The following is a 25,514-nucleotide window of genomic DNA, read 5'->3' as shown; positions in this document are numbered from 1 at the left end:
AATGTTTTTCTTTTCCTAATGCAGAAATCATTGTGATACCCAAATATCACACATCTCCCAGGATACTCCTGTCACAGCTTTCCAAATGCTAGAAATGCCCCCTCCCCCAATAAGGTAATTTCAGCACAGGGATCAGAACATCTCAAGCTGCCTGAATATAAGTTAGAGGTATCTCAACACTGTATGAATCCTCTATCAATCTTCCTAAAATGATTTTTTTCCTGCAGAAACACCCTGAATTAATAGAGATCCAAGTTTGAAGGCTCAAAATGCAACCTCAAATTATACAATCCAATTTTCTCCCACTGAGTCACATTTCCTAAGCTTGCACACCATTGTCACACATAATCATCACCAATTACTCTAAGTCCCAACATAATTTGCTCTCATCTTTATTCTTTCTGCAGTTTTCTAGACACTTCATGCCCACTCATTCCACACTTAACAAATATGAGCCAATTTCCATCTACTTTCCTCCACTGATCACCAGCACAGGGCATATGTCTTAATACCATCTTATAACTTGGGGTTTAATTGTGCACTACAACAAGATTATGTGATGATTAACTGTGACAGTCTTGGCTCTTTTCAACAATGAAATGATTCAAGGCAATTTCATTAGACTTATGATAAAAAGAGTCATCTGCATCCAGACAGAGCATTATGGAGACTGAATGTGGATCAAAGCATTGTATTTTCACTATTGTTGTTTGCTTGCTTGGATTTTTCTCACCTTTTGTTTTTTTCATTTCCCCTTTGATCTGATTTTTCTTGTGCAGCATGACAAATATAGAAATATATTTAGAAGAATTGCATATGTTTAACCTATATTGGATTGCTTGCTGTCTGTGGGAGGGGCCAAGGAGAAAGAGAGAAAATTTTATAATACAAGGTTTTGCAAAAGTGAATGTTGAAAACTATCTTCACATGTATTTGGAAAAATAAAAGCTATTTTAAAAATAACTTGAGCTTTTGTAGAGGCCAAACTCTGGAAAAGTATATTTGAAACAAGAATACTTACAAGGCGTTAATTCAGTGGAATTGATGAGATGAGGGTTCTCTATTTCACATATATACTTAGTACTCAGCATGGTGATATAATGATTCTCTAGTTCGCACATATTTAGTATGCTGTAATGATATAATTGTATTAAGATATTTAAGGCTGAGAGGACTGGAAATGAGGTTTGACCATCCTCTGGTAGCTCTCCTGACTCCAACTCCTCCATTCAGACCAAGACTGGGTCAGATTGTGACAAACACAAACTGTGAAGGGACAATAAAGACTTTGGACTCTATTCCTGTCCATCCTCCTGGTAACTATCCTGCTGAGACTAAGGCCTATCTGACCATTGGAGAACCTTCAGAAAGCTAACCCGAACATTAGGCTTCAAGTAAGTCAATCAATCACTAGACATTAATTAAGTACCTACTATGTGTTAGGCACTGTGCTAAACTCTGTTAATTGTCCTTCATTCTCAGAAGATTAATGGCATTAGAAATGTAATGTCATTGCATTAGAATTACTGTATCAAAGAGTACATGGTAGGACTGTAAAGTTGAAGGTCTATGCTGTGAAGGGCCTTGAATACCAGACAGAGGATTTTATTTTTACCAGGGAGTCAATAGGGAGCTACTAGATTTTACTGAATATAAGTGGTGACATGGTCAGACTTGTCCTTTAAAAAAATTACTTTTAGTGGCTAAATGGAGGTTAAATTGGAGTGGGGAGCAGGTAGACCTATCAGTAGGTTATTACAATAGTCCAAGTCTGAGTTAATATACAAACATGGAGCAAAGGGTAGGAGAAATGATCCTCTTATATAAATGTTAACTATTATTATCATATGAATCTAACGATGTGTCAGGCAATGTGCTAAATTCTTTATAATTGCAACCTCATGAACTTCATTCTTATCTCACAAAAGAAGTTTGAAAACACATGTTTCTTTGCATATGGATATATTCTTGTTTATTGATTTTTGTCAGGTTCATGGTAAAAAAGAAAAAATTTTTAAATATAGAAGACTTTAAAATCTTAAGTATTTAATAATAAATCTTAACTCAAGAAGAATTATTATTATTTTTGTACTCTGCATATGGGAATGTTTATATTCATTAATATTATGTTCCTAGTTGTTTTTTTTTTAAGAAAAGCAAAAAAAAAAAAAAAGAATAAGAAATTGGCAAAAGTGGGATTTTTGCAGCAGTGATATAAGATGTAATTGAGAATAATTCAAACCACTTTTGAGGAATTTCACACAATCAAGTTATTTCCATGGTATGACCCTGAAAAATCAATATGTTGTCTTGGCCATAATTTTTGATCATGGCTAACAAAAGAGATAACTTTATTATAGTATACTATTTTGAATAATTTGGCATAGGCTATATTGCCTTTCGTCTTTTAAGTATTAGAGTCCATTCCAGGCCATCAGACATAGCTTCTAGCAAAAGTTTTCTGAGAATAATTTCCAGATGTGCTATATATTTCAGCCAAGATAACATGATTACCAACCATTGGAGAAGCATATTTCTCCCACGAAAAGCATTCTCTATGAATTATGAGATATCTCATAGGATCATCAAAACTTCAAATCAAAGGGAGTCTCAGGAATTGTATATATACTCTAATCTCCAAAGAAAGGATAAATCATCTCAACAAGTGGTCAACCACTGTCATTTCAAACACCTACTTTTAGCAGCAAGAAATTCACCATCTCTCAAAGAACTGTCTACTTTTGGATAGGTATTCCCTATGAATCCTATTGGGCTCCAAAAAAGATCTATATTCCAAAAAAAAAGAATAGAAGATCCAAGAAAAACAGAAACTCCAGAATAAAAACATTTGACTCAATGCTTCTTGAAAAGAGATTGTTTGGGCATCTACATGACTGATCATCAATCATAGGTAAATTTGAAAAGATCAAATGTTTTGAAAGCCTTTTTTCTGACAAGAACAATAAAAGATTAACTGATTTTGGCAACTCTACATAGATACTGATAAAATGCTTTATTCATTCAATTCTTTTTGCCTTCACAAAATGTCATCTTATCATTGCTTAGAACTGGCACAGTAGACATTATCCACTGGGCATGTGACATTGTAATAACATCTATTTTCTTTTTTAAAAAAATTTAAAATATCTTTTTATTTACAATTTATATGTATGGGTAATTTTATAGCATTGACAATTGCCAAATCTTTTGTTCCAATTTTTCCCCTCCTTCCCCCCACCCTCTCCCCTAGATGGCAGGAAGACCAGTAGAATAACATCTATTTTCATAGATGCTTTATTCTTGAACCAAGTCTTCTCTCTAGTTGCTCTCCATGGCCAATCAGAATTATTTTCTGAAGGAATCTAATTCTCAATGGGGTTCTAGTTTGTAGCATTCCATCTTGGAAGTCAACAATAGAAACTAACTGATGGAAAAGGTTTGACCAATCAGGTACCAGGGAATATCCTTGTGGTAAAAACTTCCTTATAAAGTTAATCTATCATCGATACATTTCTTATAAATCAAACTTCCAGGGATAAGATACCTTATTCTGCTTACAGTTAGTGCTACAGTAATATCAACACATGTGAACTGGAACCAAGAAGGTGTTTACTCCCATTTGCCCTTCTCCAAGGGCATGAACATGAAGTAAGTAGGAAGAAGGGAGAAGTATTGTCTAGTGGAGCAAGCAATAGCTTTGTAGTCAAATATTGTCTCTGGTGCTTCTTACATTTGTGATTACAATTTCCTTCTCTGAAAAATAAAGGAATTAAATTAGATTATTTTTAAAGTTATTTTGATCTCTAAATCTATATCATAACAGCAGTTCTCAAATATTTTTATCTCAGATCCTCTTTACACTACTCAAAATGACTATCTACTTTTCAAACCTTTATTTGGACTGAACTGAAAAACTCTTAAATACAAAAAGACTCCCTTAAGGGATCTAAAAAAATCTCAAGCATCTTATAGTTTGAGAATCACTGCTCTATATCTGTTTCCTGTCTAAAGGGCCAGAGATTCAGGTAAAGAGTAGGATAGATTACTAAACCTTTGTCATGAGTAAAATAACTGAAGATAAAGATTGTCATATTTGAAGATTCTTAATGAAAGCCAAAAGCAGCAACTTTCTGAGAAGTAAATTGCTATATTTAGCCAGGAATTGCCATTTGAAACAGAATTAGAGAGACTTTTGTGTCCCTATGTGACATTATCTCTCAACTCTAAGTCTTCTGCATGGACAAAGAAAGAACCATACATAAAAGAAATCCAAATAAAGTTGGGGCCATTAAGCTGCTGTGAATGCTCATCAATCGGCCGGGGGGGGGGGGGGGGGGGCGGGGGGGTGATCAAGATTAGATTATTAACATCAAGGAATTCTTGCTACAATTCTTTTTTTTTTTTTAATTGGCAAGATTGACTGTAATTGTTGTTCAGTCATGTCTGATCCTTTGTTATCCTATTTGGAATTTTTGTGGCAAAGATATCAGAGTGGTGTGCTATTTCTTTCTCCAGCTCATTTTACAAAGGAAGAAAATGAGGCAAACAGGATAAAATGACTTAACCAGGGTCATACAGCTATTAAGTGTCTAAGACCAAATTTGGACTCAAGAAGATTAATCTCTAGCCACTGTGCTACCTAGCCTCCCTTCTATTGGCTGACTTCATGGTAAAAGGTATCATCATCAGTTGAGGAAGACATACCCCAACTATATTGCCACAGCAACAGCCCTTCTGCTATGGCTCTATATTTTTGTGTTCTTGGTATCAATATCCTTGGAATGTTATTTTTAGGAGCCCTATAACAAAGTTCACCAAAAGCTCAGAGCCTTAACCACAACATTGAATCCATCCCTGATTTCTCTCCAAATACATGATCTGGGATCTTCCATTCTGACTAAGGAAAGGTAAAGAAACTCACAGTTAAAATATGAATATTTTTCCCTTTGGGTCTTTTTACAAGCCCAGATATTTCTGTGAGTTGGCCCTAGGAGAGGCAGAAGCATCATGACAGAAACTAGGACATTTTAAGGTGCTTTCCAACAGAGAGAATTCTGCTAAAGATAAAATTACTGCTTTTCAGAGAGTGGGGAAAGAAGCAGTTTCCAGAATGGACAAATCATGAAGCTAATTAGGCCATTCCTGCAAGACAGTGTTTAGACACAGAGGAGACATTCAACCTGCAGAGGCCTTGTCAAGTTGGCAGATGACCCTCCATAATGTAAAAAGAAAAATATGGTTATGAGTATACCCTGACCTTGTGGGAGGCAGGGGAGAAGGAAGAATAAAGTCTAAACTAATAGGCTGCTTATGGATTATCTGGGATGAGCTCATCTCACAAGAATATTGCATTATTCAATGGTCATAAATAGTTTCTTTTTTTCTAGGAGTTGGGGAGGCAAGCTGGACTGTGTTTCACTACAATTTTCATTGTAATCTACTTTTCCTGTGTTTGTTTCTTCCTCCCAGGAGAGAACAATGATCTCCAAAGATAAAATCCTTCTCTTCCTGCTGTTTTTGCTAACTTTGGGGCTCATTATTCAGGAATTTGTCAATAGGTAATAATGAAATACTAACAACTGCAAGTTTTGTTTTACTTTTGATGACTGAATTCAACTATTCACAATGTTGTAGCATATTTTTTAAATGGACAGAAATTCAGGTTAAATGAATAGAGCATTCGTTCTTTCCCATATCTTTGTTCCATCTCTGGCACTAAAGAGCTTTAAGTAGCAATCATCAAATAAATATTGTAAAGGGTCTACTTTTGCACTAGACACATATGCTAAAAACTGAGGATACAAAAACAGAATGAGAAAGAGACAGGGGCATGGGAGGGGGGCAGTTACTTAACACCTGATATTTTGAGGAGGATGGAAAGAGCTTTGAAACTAAGGGGCTCCAATAAAGTTGTTATAGCAGTGCCATGGAGAAAGAATGCATTCCAGACATTGGGAGCAACCTATTCAAAGTCACAGCGATAAGAAAGAGAATGCTGTTTGGCTGGAATTTAAGTGTGAAGGAGAGTATTGTTAAGTAAACATGGAAAGGTAGATTGGAATCAGATTGTAAAGGGCTTTAAAGGATATTTGTACTTTATTCTAGAAATAATAGGGAGGTACCTAGAGATCTTGAACAAAGGAAGAATGGGAAAAGATGGGGGTAGGGAAGAGAAGGAGAGAGGGAAGAGGGAGAAAAGGAAGAGGAGAGGGAGAGGAAATGGGAGTGCGAGAGGGACAAGAAAAGAGGAAGAAGGAGAGATTGTATTTTAGCATCTGTGTAGAGAATGAATTGGAGAGAGAAAAGATAGCAATATATATGTTGGATCCAAATGAGAAGCAGCTACAACAGTCTCAAGTATAACACTTTTTATCTTTTCTTCTGAATCTCAGAAGATGGAAAAAACTTCATATTGTTCTCTTTTATTAACTTTTGTGGTTGGAAAATTTTTAGTTAAACTATAATAGTTACCTTATTGAGGTAACTTATCTTTTTTAAATGAATAAGTTCTAGGACTTTGGTAACAAAGGAGTAGTATCAGATTTTAAAAAGAAAGAAAATATATCTGTAGATAATAGATAGACTAGGAAAACCAAAACTAAGATTATCTATGTTGCGTTGAATTTTTATTTTGCTACACATTTTCCAATTATACTTTAATCTAATTGAGGTCACAGTAGGAGTTTGGCTTCCAGAGTGTGATACCATATGTTCAAGCATAGCCATACCTTCCTGCCCACAGCAGCTGGATCCAAGTTGAGGGCATTTTCACATAGTGGTCCCATCTTATAAGCATGATGAGCAAGTTTCTGTTTGCCTTGTGCCTCAAAGGTGATGTCTGGCAATTAGGACTAAGCTTTTAAAATTTCCTCTTTAGAAATTGTTATTCAGCCACTTTGGAAGTCCCTGATGGCTGAATCAAAAAACACATTTTACACCTACATTCACACATGCACAGTACAGCAATGACAGTGTTTGCTTTACATGTGCTCACAGAAATAACAAGTCACTTTCTTGGGAGACTAAAGATATGAGTTCAAATCCTGGTTCTTTCACTCACTAAATTTGTGACTTTGAATAAGTCACTTAATCATTTTAGATTTCCATTTCTTTATGTATTATATTTATCGTTTTCACATTGAGGAGGTTAAGGATGTAGTGTTATCCCCCATCTAGGATCTAGAAAATCCACATAAAAATTTTAGGCCCTCCCTTCATACAAGAGAAAAGTTATTTTAGTATAAAATGATAAAATATGTTTATATCACATAGGTACTACACATATATTTTCTCTGTTTCTGAATTTCTAAACTTTTTCTGTTATCTACTGGACTTAACATGTTATCTATAACTTCTACAAACCCTCCTTCCCCTAAAAAATTCCATTTAATTTTTTTCTGCCAACAAAAATATATTGACACTGTGATGGGGAAAGTCACAATATGGAAGGGATATCTGTAAAATGAAAAGGCTGAACAGTTGCTTCCCTGACTGTAACAGTCTATATCTGTATCATCTGTAGTTAAGGGTTGTCTTTATCTTTGTTGGACTAAGTAATGGAGGCTACTCTACTGGTGTCATGGGCCCTGAGAAGGCCACCAACTAAAGTTGTTCTGGAAGAGAATAACCCTGGCCTCCTAGTTTTAGAAGGGGCATCTGGAACCAGCTGTGGCAAATATTCTATCTAGAAATGAGTTCAAAGGTTCCACTTAGGAAAAAGAGACTGAAAACTGGAGACTAATAGGCTCTTTTCTATAAAATACCGATGAAAGGCCAAGGGAAGCATCAGAGACTTATAAAATTTCAGAGCTATAAGAAACCTCAGAGGTCTAGCCCAACCCATTCCTGAACAGTAACCTTTTTATAACATCCCTCTTAAATGGATAATTAGCATTTATTTGATGCTCTTCAGAGATAGAGAACTTAGCATTTCCTGAGAAAGCTCAGGCTATTTTTGAACAACTCTCAGCGTGAGGGAATTTTTCCTGTCTCCTCACAATTTCTCCACAGTGTTTCTAGTTGTACCCTGGAGAACTAAACAGAGCATATGACAACCCTTGAAATAATTTGGGGAACTTAACAGAAAATCAAAAGCCTTCAGGGACTCAGGAGAGACAAGAGGTAGTGAATATGGTAAAGTGCTCACTGATTCAGAGAATAAGGACTGACTTGGGATTTAAAGCAAATGGACTTGGCTAGGCACAAACTTAATAGTGACACAATGGAGAGGACTCTGGGCTGAGAATCAGGAAGACCTGAGTTCCAATTTGGCCCCAGACACTTAACTAGCTATATGACTCTGGGCAACTCATTTAACCCTATTTACCTCAGTTTCCTCATCTGTAAAATGAACTGGAGAAGGAAATAGTAAACCACCCCAGTACCTTTGCCAAGAAAACCCCAAATGGGGTTACAAAGAGTCAGGCATGAATGAAAGGACTGAATAATAGAATCAGTCTCTCTTCTATTAAAAATGGTCCAAAGTTCCATCTTCCTATTGAGTACTGGGTTTTAAATCATCTTAAATAAATGGCTTTACCTCATCTTTGTATAAATCCTCTTAGTCTAAGCTCTATAAAATAAATGATCACTAAGGTCCCTTTTCCAGGTTAACTCCTATGCTCCTAAGTGGATAGTGAATATGCCATTGTTCATTATCAGGACACATTAAACCCTGGTCAAACCAAAATGCATCTGGTCCATATGGGATTGGGTATAGCAGAGATGCTATTTTGCCTACTATTTTCCAGTTGGATTTCTCTAATAACATTGAAAGCATCCTACCAACTAAAAGCAGTCTACTTTTCTTGTCTTAAAACAACTTATCCACAATTCATCCTTTTCTTATCCCCTCAGTGTCTACATTAAACTCCATTCAAACTTGACTATGTACTCTTTTCTCCTTGACAGCATGGTGAAATAAAAAGATTACTTATTGGTCAAAAGTCATACAAATTGAGCTTGAATGCTTGGGCAAGTCCCTTAACATTCCTGGGACTCCATTCTTTTCATCTATAAAAGGAGTGTTCGATGGGATTAAAGCTTTTCTAGCTCTAAATTTATGACCCTATGAAATTATTTAACTTCTATGGGCCTCTGTTTCCTTATCTATTAAAAAAAACAAGGCAATTAAACTAAAAGGTCAATCTTGAAATCTTTGATCCTGTGACCGCTTGTTTTCCTAATCCCATGATTTTAATTAGTCTCAATTCCTTTACCTGTATTTCTCTCCCCTCCTTCAAAAGTACTTAATACCTTAGAAATAATCTATAGTCTATAATCTATAAACCTTTTTCCATATGACAACACTTGAAATAATCTGAGAGAATCAAAAGCCTTCAGAGACTCAGAAGAGACAAGAGGAAGGGAATATGGTACAAAAAGTGCACTTATTTTACAGATGAGAAAGCAGATTCAAAGATTAATTATCCTTCAAGACCTAAGTCTAATATTACCTACTTCCTTGATCCCTTATATTTGAAAATGCTCTTTCTTTCTTTCCATGAACTTCACAAAACAATCTCTTTTTATCTCTTACATACACATTCTCTTTTCTATTATACTTGGCATTTGTGTCAGAGTTCCTACGAAGTGGGAACTCCCATGAATCTAAGGCCCACGCCTCATTTATCTTGAATTTCCACTACCTAGTGCAGTGCTCTGAACCAAATTGAAAATGTCCATGTGCCTCACAATGAATTGTTTGATCTGACAGATATTTACAAATGTAATGTAACCAAATGATAGCCAGTGGTCCCATAATCACCATTTTTACTTTTCCATTTGCACACAGGGTGGATCAGCTGAAAACATCTCATCAATCCCATACGCTTCAGCTGTCAGACTGGTTTAGCCCCAGGTAAGAACAAAACCTCTGCCCTACATGAAGTCAACACTCAGGGCAGCATCCAGCAAGTGGTGTCAGGTGGCAGCAGCAACACAGGAGAATAATTGAGATGGGAAAGGGATGTTTATTCAGAGAGGCTTATTCACCACTCAGTGGACTCAACTGTAATGGCCTATGCCCGTCTGTCTTGTGTTCTTGAATTCTTGTTGTCGTTCAGTCCTTTCCTTCGTGCCTAATTTTTTGTAATCTCATTTGAAGTTTTCTTGACAAAGATGCTAAATTGTCATTTCCTTCTCCAGCTCATTTTTACAGATGAGGAAACTGAGGCAAACAGGGTTAAGTGACTTGTTCAGAGTCATATTAGCTAAGACAATCTCTGAGACTGGATATGAATTTAGGTCTCACTCCAGGCCTTTGTGTTCTTGATATGCAGGATAAAAAGGAGGGATTAGTTCTGGGGTGGGGCTAATCAGGGCACAATGCCTTTTATATGACAGGCACATAAATAAATCTTGAATTAAATTTGATTATGACAAAAGAACTGAGTGGACCTAATTTATTGGCAGACATTCAAGAGAAAATTGGGGCAGGTTATAAGGCCAGGAAATGACATAATAATTGCCTTGTGCATTATTCTTTACAAAGTGTTTTCTATACATCACATATATAAGCACACTGCTTACTTGTCTATGAAATACTGGGAATGCCACTCAGGTGCAGGGAAAAAACACTGATTTTGTCAGTAGAAATATCCTATACTTGAAATCAGAAAACCTGGGTTCAAACTGTGGCTCTTCCATTTATTATTTGTGTTAGCTTGAGTTATGTAACTAATCTGGCCTTCAGCTGCCTCATTGACAAGATGCAAGGGTTGGACTAAATGATGTAGAGAATATCCTTTTCACTTTGTAATCCATGAGCCTATGATCTCATAAGATCTTTATCAAAAAAACCCAAAAAACTAATGAAATAGGAAGAACAGATATTCATTCAATATCTAGATGGATCTGTGATCTTTTCTGAGATAGGTATATACTCTACCATGACCATCCAAGGGTAGGAGGTACTTTTATTTAATCAAAGCACCTCTACTCCCCCACCTTTGGCCAAAGGAGGACTTTGAATGGTCCAAAGAATGTCCTAATGGCATCTTCAGATCACTTGACCAAAGTTTCTGCTTCAGGAGTCAAGAAGGTATAGATTCATGATTTCACAAAGAACCCAGCACCTAGAACATCTGTCATAATAAAAATTAGAGTTAACTGTATAAATATACTGGCCAAACTTGGCCCCCAAAGGACAAAGAAAAAAGTATACTTCCCTCTCTTCAATGATAGAGAAAAAGGACTCTGGTGTGGAACATTGTCTATATAAAAGCAGTCTTAACAGATGTATTACTTAGTTTTATAAAACTGTCTATTTCTTCTCTTTGTTTCTTTTTTATTCTTTGTTACAAAGAATGGCTCTCAAGAGGAAAGGATATATGAAAGTGATATAAAAACAAAAGATGTCATTTTTTTCAATGATAGAATTAAAATTGGTTCAGTTTTCCTTTCCTTTTTTTCACCAAACTATTTTTGGCAATGGGGTAAGGATGAAGATAGGAATAATATTAGGGATAGAGCTAGGGAGTAGACTTGTGATTTTATTATTATAGAGAACTCCCAGATGAAAAAATTTCTTCCAACAATGTAGATCAGCACCTCCACTCTGCAACTTACAATCTTAGAGAGTTGCTTTTGTTGCCTTTGGTGCAATGTGATATAAATATCTTATTTTTCATGCTACTGAGACAGTCATAACACAGTATAAATAGCACTGGATTTAGAATCTAAGACCCCTACTTTCAAATCCTAGCTCTGTGAATTTGGGAAAGTCATCTCTCTGGACTTAACTTCCTCCATCCATAAAATGAAGAGGTTGGGTTAAATAATTGTTAATGTTTTTCTGTCTCTAAATCCTATTTTTGCTTCCTCTTCAACAATAACACAAAGCAGTGTTCTTAAGTCTTAACGTTTACCCACTAGAATTAAGGGTTGCCCAAGGGAATCACTATCAGGGCCATAACATAGGCTAGGGAGACAGGAAGAACTAGACCAGAGGAAAGACAAGAGAGGGGAAAAAAAGAAAAGCAGAAGGTGTGGAAAAAAGATTATCCAAAGGTTTCTTAACTTTGACAACCTGGTGAAGCTTCTACACCCTTTCTGAGAATGTTTTTAATATAACAAAAAGGTCATAGATTTACAAAAAAAAAAAAAAAAGTAGTTATATTAAACTGGTTTTCCAAATACAAGAACAAATTTCACAGATCCCAGGTTAAGAGTATCGTGAATGATGGTAAGATGCTAACAATTGCTTTGGATGCCATTCACTGCTTCCATACTAAAGATGTCAACTCCTGACTTGCATGCTAATGCTCTGAGAAATGCCAAAACTTTCTATTCCTAAGGAAACCCTGAAAGTTGGACCCAGGAAGCATAATCTCATGTCATTCTTCTTATTATTCATTTGCTTAGAAAACATTTGATGTTGTCTTAGTAAAAGAGAAATTAGTTCAATTTGCTTTGTTGTTATATCCAACAGAAGACGCCCAGAGGTTAAAACAGTGACTGATTGGCTTGCTCCTATCGTATGGGAAGGAACTTACCATAAGTCAGTTTTAGAGGATTATTACAAAAAGAAGAACATTACAGTGGGTTTGATGGTATTTGCTGTTGGAAGGTAGGTATTCCTAGTAACTATCCTTCATTTCTGCTTTCTAATTTTAGACATGTACATGGGAGGAGGGACTGCACATGAATTTAATAAAACCCACCAAAGCATTAATATTTAATGAAACATTATTTATACGTGTTATTTTTAGGAATCCAAGAAGGTAAGACCCTTTCCTCAAGAATATTCTAATCTGTCTATCCCTTATGACAACTAACAGTGTGGGATTTCAGCTGAAAATATGGCACTACTTTATACAAAAGGCTGCTATTTTTAAGTATGACTCAAAGCACCCAAAAAATTGTTTGATAGCTCCTGTTTTCAAATTCCCTCTCCTTAGAAAACCTTGGTTAGTCCCAAGGAATTGCACTAATGAGGACTGAGATCTCTGTGGAAGAGACTTTATCCTTTTGAAACTCATAGACATAAAAGAGATTACTCTTTGGCCCATCTAAGAATTCTGAGATGTAGGGGAAATGATAACAAGTCATTATTAATACTAGAATTTTGTCTAAAGTCCTTTAAAGGTTAAATGTCTTAGTCCCACCATGACTCCTTTCCATGTTTGTAGCAATGGCTTCTTCATTACAGGCTTCCATAAAGGAGAAACTTGAGATTAGGTGATGCTTAAAGAGGCTGCTATTACCATGGTTATTAATGATTGTTTCAGGGAACTTGCTGCAGACTCTTTGAAGGGAAGAAAATTAACTCCTCATATGAGTCAGATGTTTGTTAATATAATTATTTATATCATTCTCTTTCTTGCAGACTGTGAACCCCATAAGAGCAGGGACAATATTTTGCTTCATTTTGGATCCCCCCTCACATAGTTCTCTGTACAGATTGATGGCCATCAAATGTTGATATTGTTAAAGATGCTCAAAATAGACAAGAAGAATGTTTGCCATATCAATGTTTTCATCTCTTTTAAATTCTACTCATTGCAATTGCTTATGGGAAGAAAAACATATTGCAAAGGGAGATTCAGGACTCCTCAATTCTATGTGCAAATTAATTTTTAACCCCAATTGAAGACCTTCCTGTTCATCCCTGTTTACTTTCATCTTCATGTTGCTATTATTCTATTTTAGCTTTGACTCTGTCTTTCATTATAGAGTCACAATGTCAGAGTTGGAAGGGATTTCAGAGGACATCAGATCTCACCCCACCTGAAAAAGAATCCTCTCTATCAATCAATCAACATTTATTAATGCCTATTATATGCAAGGCATTGTACTGTGATAGAGATACAAAAAAAGAAACAAAAGTATTTTCAAGGAACTTTCCATCTAAATCATATACATTGTTGTATAGATAAGCTATAGATAAGACATGTTGTTGCTCTTTTTCAGTCATTTCTGACTCTCTGTGACCCCATTTGGGGTTTTCTTGGCAAAGATATTCCAATAGTTGCCATTTCCTTCTCCAGTTCATTTTACAGATGAGGAAACTGAGGCAAACAGGATTAAGTGATTTACCCAAGATCACACAGCTAGTAAGTATTTGGGGCCAGATTTAAACTCAGGAAGATGAGTCTTTCTGATTTCAGGTCCAGAATTCTATCCATTGTGTCACCTAACTTCCTCAGATAAGATAAATAAGAAACAATTAATAGAAGGAAAGCACTGGAATGAAGAGAGGTTGATAAATGAGCATACAAACTTTGCTCAAAGACCCCAAATGAAAGAGTACACTGTCTCCTGAGCTTGCCCATTGCACTTTTGGATCCTTGTAATTATTGAGAAACTTTGTTTTTTTGTTTTGTTTTATTTACATCACCTAGATTTGCTTTCTGCGGTTTTATTACATTGCTCCCAATTCTGCTGAGCACAACAAGACAAATCCCTCCCTTCTACTTACTTGAAAGCAGTTATGCCCTTTCTAAGCCTTCCCCAGGCTAAACAACTGCATTTTCTTGGAATGATCTTGAAGTCCTTTACCATCCTGCTCATTCTTCTCTAGATACTCTCTAGCTTATCATTGTTCTTCCTAAAATATGATTTCCAGAACTGAGCACCATATCAGCTATGGTTTGACCAAGATTGAATACAGTGAGAATCTCCATTATTACTGCATGCTCTTCTTTAAAAATGAATTATACTTAATTTACTTTGGAGTTGCAGGGTAGATAGGGATTGGCTTGAGAATCAACTATTCCTACCTCTCAGGGTTGTTGGGAGGATAAAATAAGATAAAATTTTCAAATCACTTTGTAAAACTTAAAATATTATATAAATGCTAGCTATTATTACCACATCTCTAGGCAGGTACAGGTTTCCACAAGAAAAAAAAAATGGACAGTCAGAGACAGTCAGAGAGAGACAGAAAGAGAGAGAGAGAGAGAAACAGAGAGAGAGAGAGAAACAGAGAGACAGAGACAGAGAGAAAGACAAAGACAGAGAGCAGTTATTAAGTACTTATTATGTATTAGACACAATGCTAAGCACTGGGTATAGAAAGGCAAAACACTCACTGCCCTCAAGGAGCAGACGTTCTAATGGTACAAGACAACATAAAGATATATTCAAAAAGATAAGGTAAAGGTTCACTTTTTAGATCCGAGGGACATAGGCACAGTTGAAAGTTAATGTGTAAAGAAAATAAAAATAGCATCCAGAACACAAACAACACATTTTGGACAAAACCAGAAAGTGATATAAATGCCCTGGAAAGATAAGGTAAAAGCAAATCCATCAAAGCCAAGGACCAAAGAGAAAAATTACAATTTCTAATAGGAAAATGAGATGAAACAAGATTCATTCTCTCTCTCTCTCTCTCTCTCTCTCTCTCTCTCTCTCTCTCTCTCTCTTTCTGTTCTCTCTCTCTCTCTCTCTCTCTCTCTCTCTTTCTGTTCTCTCTCTCTCTCTCTCTCTCTCTCTCTCTCTCTCTCTCTCTCCACACACACACACACACACACACACACACACACACACACACACACACACCCTACCTATAACTTGTAGTGATAAGTCAATTCCAGGGAGAACTACCTTCCTGTGGGATATTTATAGTCCATGGGACAATTATAGTACTAGATGTCCATTACAAGTAGAGCTCACTTTTACCTCTGATTTTTATTCCTGCTATATTCTATTTTTCACCTCTGATATACCATTCTCTCAAAAAATTGATGGATGTCTTTTATTACATTACCATAGATTTCCTCATTATTCTTCCTCTTTCCCCATCCAGAGAATCATCTTATATGACAAATAGTATTTCTAAAGACGAAAGAACAAGTAAAAACTAGGAGGAAAAAATCAGTACAACTAATCAATAAATTGAAAATGATTAAAAACATGCACATTGTGGTGTACTTGTGAACTTCCCATATCCATGAATGGGTGGGTTGGGAGTATCTTCTCAGTTCTCTTCATTCAAATCATTCTTGACCTTTATAATTTTGCATATTCCCTTTTGATGTGTGTGTATGTGTAGTTCTTTCCATTTACAATGCTGTAGTCAATGAGATTATTGTTTTCTTGCCTCTGCTTACCTCATTCTACATTAATTCATGTAGATCTTCTATGTTTCTTTGACCAAGAATAACATTCTTTAGTACATTCCTCATTTTTGCACAACGTTAATATTCCATTACATTTATATCTCACAGTTTGATTAGCTATTCTCTGATCAATAAGCATTTACTTTGTTTCCAATTCTTTGCTATCGCAAAAAGTAGCTATTTAATTAATTACTTTTTATATTTAATACATCATTATAACTAAAGCACAACTCAATAGTAAGCAAATACATCGACTTCATTTTTTATACAAACCCTTCATTTCTATTAAAATAACTGCTTTTCCCATTCATTACCCAGGTATCTTGATAACTATTTGGAGAAATTCCTTTCCTCTGCAGAAAAGTACTTCATGACTGGTCATAAGTCAATTTTTTATATCATGGTGGATGACTCCTCCAAGCTGCTTTGGATAGAGGTGGCTCCTTTTCATACAATGAAAGTATTTGGAATCCAGCAGAAGAAAAGATGGCAAAGCATTAAGATGATGCGCATGAAGATTATTGAGGATCACATTGTAAATCATATCCAGCATGAAGTTGACTTCCTCTTCTGTATGGATGTGGATCAGGCATTTGAAAATTACTTTGGTGTGGAAACCCTGGGTGAATCTGTGGCTCAGCTCCATGCTTGGTTTTATAAAAAGAATGCCAATGATTTCAATTATGAAAGGCGACCTTCCTCTACAGCATTCATACCTTTTAATATGGGAGATTTCTATTACCATGTAGCCATCTTTGGTGGAACACCCCTTCAGGTTTTGAAACTTACCCAAGCTTGTAACAAGGGAATGCTTCAGGATATGAAAAATGGGATTGAGTCTTTATGGCATGAAGAAAGACACTTGAACAAATACTTTTTTCTCAACAAACCTACTAAAATATTATCCCCAGAATATTGCTGGGATTTTTCATTAAAAGACAATTCTGATATTAATATTGTCAAAATATCTTGGCAAAACAAATTATATGATTTTATTTAAAGTTGTGTACAGTTTTTATGAAGACAGTGAAGAAGGTGGATTCAACTACTAGTTTTTTGAATTAGAAAGTTTATCATTCTAGCCAGCAAGTAAAAAAGGCACCTATTTTAAAACATTTTGGAAAAAAAAAACTAAGAAAAAGCCATGTTCCCAAAAAGCAAACTTTCCAAGCCTTTTCTTGCTTGTAATCTTGAACCTTGTAATATTAATGAGGAATAAAGAACAATTCTAAAGTAATTAGATAAGTGGTAATTTTATACCCATTTGGAGAAATAGGAAGATACATTGGGCTTTAAGAAAACAGATGACCATAGGGCAATTAAGTGACAGTGGAAAGTGGAAAGAATGTCCATCAATTAGGGAATGATTGAGCAAATTGTGAGACATGAATATAATAGAATACCACTGTTTTATAAGAAGTGATAAGCAGGTGGATTTCAGAAAAACCTGGAAAAACTTACATGAACTGATACTGAATTAAATGAGCAGAACCAGGAGAACACTGTACACAGTAACAGCAACATTGTACAGATGATCGGTTTTGATAAACATTACTCTTAAAGACTCATGATGAAAAATGCTATGCACATCTAGAGAAAGAATTAGAGATTGAATGAAGATCAAAGCATACACTATTTTCACTTTTTAAAAATTTGTTTTTTCTTTCTCATGGTTTTTCTAATTCTTCTTTCACAACATTTCTAATGTAGAAATATATTTAATATGATTGTATATTTATAACTTATAATCAGATTGATTACTGTTTTGGAAGGAGTTAGGGAGGAAGGGAGAAAAATGGAAATCAAAATCTTATAAAAGTAAATGTCAAAAACTAATAGAAAGGAAGGAAGAATGGAAGGAGGAAAGGAAGAAAGGGAAAGAAGGAGGGAGGCAGGAAGGGAGAGAGGAAGGGAGAAGAGAGGGAAGGGAAAAGGAAGGGAAAGGGAAATAGGGGGAAGGGAGAAGGGAGGGCAGCTAAAAAGGGGGAAAAAATCAAATACCAAGAAGCCATAGAATTATCCAAGACTTAGCAGCTTCCAAGTTAAAGGATCAGAGGACATGGAATATAATATTCCAGAAGATAAAGAAGCTTGGATTACAACCAGAATCAACTACCCAGCAAAACTGAGTACCATCTTTCAAGGGAAAAGATGAATATTGAATGAAATAGGAGACTTTCAAACTTTCCTGATTGAAAAAAACCAAAGCTGAACAGAAAATTCAGTCTTCAAATACAAATAAAAAAAAAGCATAAAATGATAAACAAGAAAGGGAAGAAAATCAAATTTTATTATTCAATAAAATTAAACTGTTTGCATCCCTACCTAGGAAGACAATAATTATAAAATGAATATGTAGCAAGAATATAATAGAGGGTTGTTGACTTTGATGCAATTATATAAAAAAAATTAACAGTGAAAAAAATTTTATTGAGAGAAGAGAAGAGGCAGAATAGGGTAAATTACATCACATGAGGCACAAAAGACCTATTAAAGTAGAGGGAACAGGGGAGAGAGTAAGCATTGTTTGAATCTTATTCTCATCAGATTTGACTCAAAGAGGGAATAACAAACACACTTAGTTGTGTATAGAAATTAGTTTATCTTTAGGGAAATGGGGAGGGGCAGGGAAGAAGGGAAAGAAACAGGAAGGGGAGAATCTGAAAACATAGGGCATAAGTAGGAAGGGAAAGGTAAAAGGGAATGATACAGTGGATAGAAGAAAGGACAAACTGAGGGGATTGGGGATAAGAAGCAAAACACTGGTGAGAAGAGACAAGGTGAAGTGAGAGAGAAAAGCAGGGGAAAACAGGATGAAAGGAAATACATTGTTAATGACTATGAATGTAAATGGAATAAACTCTCCCATAAAATAGAAACGAATAGTAGAGTGAATTGAAAGCCAGAATCCTTAAAATATGTTGTTTATAAGAAGAAACATTTAAAGCAGAGAGATACACATAGAATAAAGATAACAGGCTGGAATAGAACATATTATGCTTCAGATGAAGTCTAAAGAGAAGTTAAGTGAGTTACAAGAAGAAATAGACAGCAAAAGTATATCAATGGAGTATCTCAACTTCCTTCTTTCAGAACTAGATAAATCCCATAAATCCAAGCACAAAATAAACAAGGAGATAAAATTTCAGAAAACTTAAATATGATAGACTTCTGGAGAAAAAATGAATGTGGATAGGAAGAAATATATGTTTTTTTCAGCAGTACATGGAACTACACAAAAATTGACCATATGTTAGGGCATCAAAATCTCCTAATCAAATATAAAAAGGCAGATAAGTGCATCCTTTTCAGATCATGATGCAACACAAATTACATGTAATAAAGGAGCATAGAAAGATAGACCATAACTTAATTGGAAACTAAATAATCTAATCCTAAAGAATGAGTGGGTCCTATCTACCAAAGGAAAGTCAGGAATTATATGAGCAAAATTACAAAAAAGTTTCCACACAAATAAAGTCAGACTTAAATAATTAGAAAAATATTAAGCGCTCTTGGATCGGCCGAGCGAACATAATAAAGATGACAATACTCCCTAAACTAATCTATTTATTTAGTGCTATACCAATCAGACTTCCAAGAAAATATTTTAATGATCTAGAAAAAATAACAACAAAATTCATATGGAGGACAAAAGGTCAAGAATTTCAAGGGAATTAATGAAAAAAAAAATCAAATGAAGGTGGCCTAGCGGTACCTGATCTAAAATTATATTATAAAGCAGCAGTCACCAAAACCATTTCGTATTGGCTAAGAAATAAATTAGTTGATCAGTGGAAAAGGTTAGGTTCACAAGACAGAATAGTCAACTATAGCAATCTAGTGTTTGACAAACCCAAAGATCCTAACTTTTGGGATAAGAATTCATTATTTGATAAAAACTGCTGGGATAACTGGAAATTAGTATGGCAGAAATTAGGCATGGACCCACACTTAACACCATATACCAAGATAAGATCAAAATGGGTCCATGACCTAGGCAAAGAAAACGAGACTATAAATAAATTAGAGGAACATAGGATAGTTTATCTCTCAGACTTGTGGAGGAGAAAGAAATTTGTGACCAAAGATGAACTAGAGACTATTACCGATCACAAAATAGAAAATTTTGATTATATCAAATTAAAAAGCCTTTGTACAAACAAAACTAATGCAAACAAGATTAGAAGGGAAGCAACAAACTGGGAAAACATCTTCACAGTTAAAGATTCTGATAAAGGCCTCATTTACAAAATATATAGAGAACTGACTCAAATTTATAAGAAATCAAGCCATTCTCCAATTGATAAATGGTCAAAGGATATGAACAGACAATTTTCAGATGATGAAATTGAAACTATTACCATTCATATGAAAGAGTGTTCCAAATCATTATTGATAAGAGAAATGAAAATTAAGACAACTCTGAGATAACACTACACACCTGTAGATTGGCTAAGATGACAGGGAAAAATAAGGATGAATGTTGGAGGGAATGCGGGAAAACTGGGACACTGATGCATTGTTGGTGGAGTTGCGAACGAATCCAACCATTCTGGAGAGCAATCTGGAATTATGCCCAAAAAGTTATCAAATTGTGCATACCCTTTGATCCAGCAGTGTTTCTATTGGGCTTATATCCCAAAGAAATACTAAAGAAGGGAAAGGGACCTGTATGTGCCAAAATGTTTGTGGCAGCCCTGTTTGTAGTGGCTAGAAACTGGAAATTGAATGGATGCCCATCAATTGGAGAATGGCTGGGTAAATTGTGGTATATGAATGTTATGGAATATTATTGTTCTGTAAGAAATGACCAGCAGGATGAATACAGAGAGGCTTGGAGAGACTTACATGAACTGATGCTAAGTGAAATGAGCAGAACCAGGAGATCACTTTACACTTCGACAACGATATTGTATGAGGATGTATTCTGAGGGAAGTGGATTTCTTTGACAAAGACTCAGTTTCAATTGATAAATGATGGACAGAAGCAGCTACACCCAAAGAAAGAACACTGGGAAACGAATGTGAACTATTTGCATTTTTGTTTTTCTTTCCGAGTTGTTTTTACCTTCTGAATCCAATTCTCCCTGTGCAACAAGAGAACTGCTCGGTTCTACAAACATATATTGTATCTAGGATATACTGCAACATATCTAACATATATAGGACTGCTTGCCATCTAGGGGATGGGGTGGAGGGAGGGAAGGGAAAAATTGGAACAGAAGCGAGTCCAAGGGATAATGTTGTTAAAAAATTACCCTGGCATGGATTCTGTCAATATAAAGTTATTATAAAATAAAATAAAATATTAAAAAAAAAAAAAGAATGAGCGGGTCAAACAACAAATTATAGAAACCATAATTTCATCCAAGAGAATGAGAGTAATGAGACAACATACAAAAAGTTGTGGGATACAATCAAAGCAGTTCACAGGAAAAATTTTTTTATTTCTAAATGCTTACATGAATAAAATAGAGAAGAGAAAAATGAATTGGACATGCAATTTAAAAAACTGGAAAAACAACAAATTAAAAATTCTTAATTAAATACCAAGTTAGAAAATCTGAAAATCAAAGAAGATATTAGTAATATTGAAAATAAGAAAACCACTGAACTAATAAAACTATGAAAAAAATCAATAAAATAGATAAATCTTTGCCTAATTTAATTAGAAAGAAAAAATCAAATTACCAGTTTCAAAAATGAAAAGGGGTGGATTCACCAACAATAAAGAGGAATTTAAAGCAGTAATTAGAGTTATTTTGCTCAACTGTAGCCAATTAATCTGACAATTAAATAAATGCATATTTATAAAAATATAAATTGCCCATATTAACAGAAGAGGAAATAAAATATTTTAAAAACCCTATTTTAGAAAAATATATTGAATGACCCATCAATAAACTTTCTAAGAAAACATCTTCAGGATCAGATGGATATAAGTGAATTCTATCAAACATTTAAAGAACAATAATTCCAATTCTATATAAACATTTGGTGAAAAAGAAGTCCTGCCAAATTCTTTTTATGCCATAACTATGATGTTGACATCTAAACCACACAGAGTTAAAATAGAAAAGGAAAGTTCTAGACCAATTTCTATAATTAATATTAATACAGAAATTTTAAATAAAATATTAGCAAAGAAATTATAGAAATTTATTACCAGGACAATATATTATGATCAGGAATTTATACCAGGAATACTGGATTAATTCAGTATTAGGAAAATTATCAGCATAATTGACTATATCAATAACAAAATTAACAGAAATCATATTATTGTCTCAATAGATGCAGAAAAAGCTTTTGACAAAATACAGCACTCACTAGAGTCACTAGAGATCATATAAATAAATGGAGTTTTCTTTATAAAGATAAGCTATCTCAAATCATCAGTAAACATGTATAAGAGGGATAAGAGGTAAAAAAAATGCCCATTATCACCACTATTATTCATAACTGTACTAGAAATGTTAGTTTAAGCCATGAGGAAAAAATTGAAAGAATTAAAATAGGCAACGAGGAAATAAAATTAATACTCTTTGTAGATAACTTGATGGTATACTTAAAAAATCCTAGAGCATCAACTAAAAAACCAGTGAAAATGATGATCAAGTTTATCACAATGTTTCAGGATATAAAATAAAGTGACATAAATCATTAATATTTCTATATATCATCAACAAAGTCCAGCAGCAAGAGATAGAAAGAGAAATCTTATTTAAAACAATGGTAGACAACATAAAATTTTTGGAAGTCTATCTGCCAAGACAAACCCAGGAACTATACGAAAATAATTTTAAAAATACTTTTCATACAAATAAAGTCAAATCTAAACAATTGGAAAAATATCAATTGCTGATGGGTAGACTAAGTTAATATAATATAATGGCTCTGGCAAAACAAAAATGAGGTCCCTGGCTGCCTGGCAAGTTATTGTTGTTGTTGTTGTTTTTGAAAAAGTGGCTCTGCCAGTCAGGTCTAGTTTTGTGAAAAATATTTGCTTGATCTAAAGTTCATGATTTTTACTTATTTATTTAGAAAAAAAAATAAATACAAGTCATTCCTCAATTGATCAGTAGTCAAAGGATATGAACAGGCAGTTTTCAGATGAAGAGACTAAAGCTATCTATAATTATATGAAAAAAAATGCTCAAAATCACTACTACAAAAATGCACATTAAAATATCTCTAAGGTACCACTTCACACCTACCCAGATTGGCTAATATGACAGAAAAGAAAATGACAAATGTTGGAAGGTATATGGGAAAACTGAAACACTAATACATCATTGGTGGAATTGTAAACTGATCCAACCATTCTGAAGAGCAATTTGGAACTATGTCCAATGGGCTATAAAACTGTGTATACATTTTGACCCAGTAATGTCACTACTATTTGTAGCAGTTCTTTTTGTGGTGGCCAGGAAATGGAAATTGAGAGGATGCTCATTAATTGGGGAATGGCTGAGTTGTGCTATATAAATGCAATAGAATATTATTGTGCTGTAAGAAGTGATAAACAGATAAATTTTTTTAAAAACCTGGAAAGACTTACATGAACTAATGCTAAGTAAAGTGAGCAGAACTGGGAGAACTGTGTGCACAGTAAAAGCAAGATTGTATAATGATCAACTACGATATACACCTCTTCTCAACAATACAGTGAACCAAGACAATACCAATAGACAGACTTGTGATGGAAAATAACATTCACATCCAGAAAAAGAACTAAAGAGACTGAATGCAGATCAAAGCATGCTATTTTCACTTTTTGTTAGCTTTTATCCTCCTTGTGTTTTTCCCTTTTATTTTGATTTTTCTCATATATGATTAATAGGGAAATAATGTTCAACACGATTGTGTATTTATAATCTATATTAGATTGCTTTCAGTCTTGGGGAAGGGAAAAGGAAGAAAGAGGATGAAAAATTTGGAACTCAAAATCTTACAAAAGTGAATGTTGAAAACTATCTTTATATATAATTGGAAAAAATACTATAAAAATCAAATTAGGCAAAGAAAAAAGAAACAGATCAATGGGACATAGTGTACATACAATCTATAACAGCAAATAAATATAGTAATCTTGTATTTGACAAGTGTCAAGACTTAAGTTTTGAGGTTAAGAATTCATTATTTGATCCTCCTGACTCCAGGGCCAGTACTCTATCCACTATGCCACCTAACTGCCCCAAGAATTCATTACTTAAGGAAAAAATTATTGAGAAAACCAGAAAACAGTATGATGGAAATTAGGCATGGACCAATATCTTGCACTATTTACCAAGATAAGATCAAAATGGATACATGACCTAGATATAAAGAAAAATAGTACAAGAAAATTTGAATATAGAACATATTACTTATCAGACTTATAGATAGGCATACAATTATAAATCAACAAAAGATAGAGAGCAGAGTGAGGATAATTTTGATTATATTAAGTTAAAAACAGGTTTTGTATAAAAAAAATAAATGTGCCAAGATCAGAAAGAAAGCAAAACATTTGGAAGGAATTTATTGAGTTTCCTCAGGTCTCATATCTCAATTATATAAAGAATTCTGTAAAATCTAAAAATATGACTCATTCCCCAATTGATAGATGGGTCAAAAGATATGGACAGGCAGTTTTCCAATGAAAAAATCAAAACAATATATAGTTATATAAAAATTATCTAAATAATTGTTGATTAGAGAAATACAAATTAAAACAACTGAGATATTATTATACCTTTTAGTCAAAAATAATTGAAGGGGAAAGTGACAAATGTTGGAGAGAAAGTGGAAAAATTCATTATTGGTGGAACTGTGAAATGACCCAATAATTTTAGAGAACAATCCAGAATTATACCTAAAGAATTATTAACTGCCTTACCTTTGATTCAGCAATATAACTATTAGGTCGATTTCCAAAGACAATTGGGAAAAAAGGAAAAGGACTTACATATTTTAAAATATTTATAGTAGCTGTCTTTGAGGTGGAAAAAAATTGGAAATTGAGGGGATGTCCATCAGTTGGGTAATAACTGAACAAGTTGTAATATAAGATGATTGCGGAATACTAATATTCTATGACAAATGATGAGCTTGTTGCTTTTTGAAAACCGTGGATAGACTTACACAAAATAACGAAAGGTGAAATGAGCAGAACCAAGAAAACACTGCATACAGTAACATCAATATTGTTTTAAGAACAACTTTGAGCAACTAAGTCATTTTGATTTTTGTAAATACCCAAATTAAACATATAGGACATGTGAAAGGAGATGCTATCTGCATCCAAAGAAAGAACTGATAAATAAATATATGTATAGAATGATTTTACATACTTATGCATATTTGTGTCTAATGGTAACCATCTTGGGGGGAGAAGGAAGGAAAGAAAAAAAGGGGAAAATAAATTTACATAATAACTTTATTATATATCTAAAAGGAATGGCA

The 25,514-nt window shown here is 34.4% G+C and overlaps 1 protein-coding gene across 2 annotated transcripts; it reads left to right on the top strand.

The window, feature by feature from the left end:
• The first annotated feature begins 3,442 nt into the window (after positions 1-3,442).
• LOC127550540 (N-acetyllactosaminide alpha-1,3-galactosyltransferase-like) lies at positions 3,443-17,301 on the top strand. 2 transcript variants are annotated; one of them, XM_051979557.1, is made up of 5 exons: positions 3,443-3,648; positions 5,470-5,558; positions 9,794-9,859; positions 12,431-12,568; positions 16,383-17,301. In XM_051979557.1, exons 2-5 carry the CDS (start codon positions 5,479-5,481, stop codon positions 17,062-17,064), a joined length of 966 nt encoding a protein of 321 aa, XP_051835517.1. In that variant the 5' UTR covers positions 3,443-3,648; positions 5,470-5,478; the 3' UTR covers positions 17,065-17,301. The 2 variants fall into 2 exon arrangements, with proteins under 2 accessions (XP_051835517.1, XP_051835518.1); XM_051979558.1 differs by lacking the exon at positions 5,470-5,558.
• The last annotated feature ends 8,213 nt before the right edge of the window (positions 17,302-25,514 follow it).

Source organism: Antechinus flavipes, chromosome 2, assembly GCF_016432865.1.
Source record: "Antechinus flavipes isolate AdamAnt ecotype Samford, QLD, Australia chromosome 2, AdamAnt_v2, whole genome shotgun sequence".
In the NCBI taxonomy this organism is placed as follows: Eukaryota; Metazoa; Chordata; class Mammalia; order Dasyuromorphia; family Dasyuridae; genus Antechinus; species Antechinus flavipes.
This window is presented reverse-complemented; position numbering and strand designations above follow the sequence as displayed.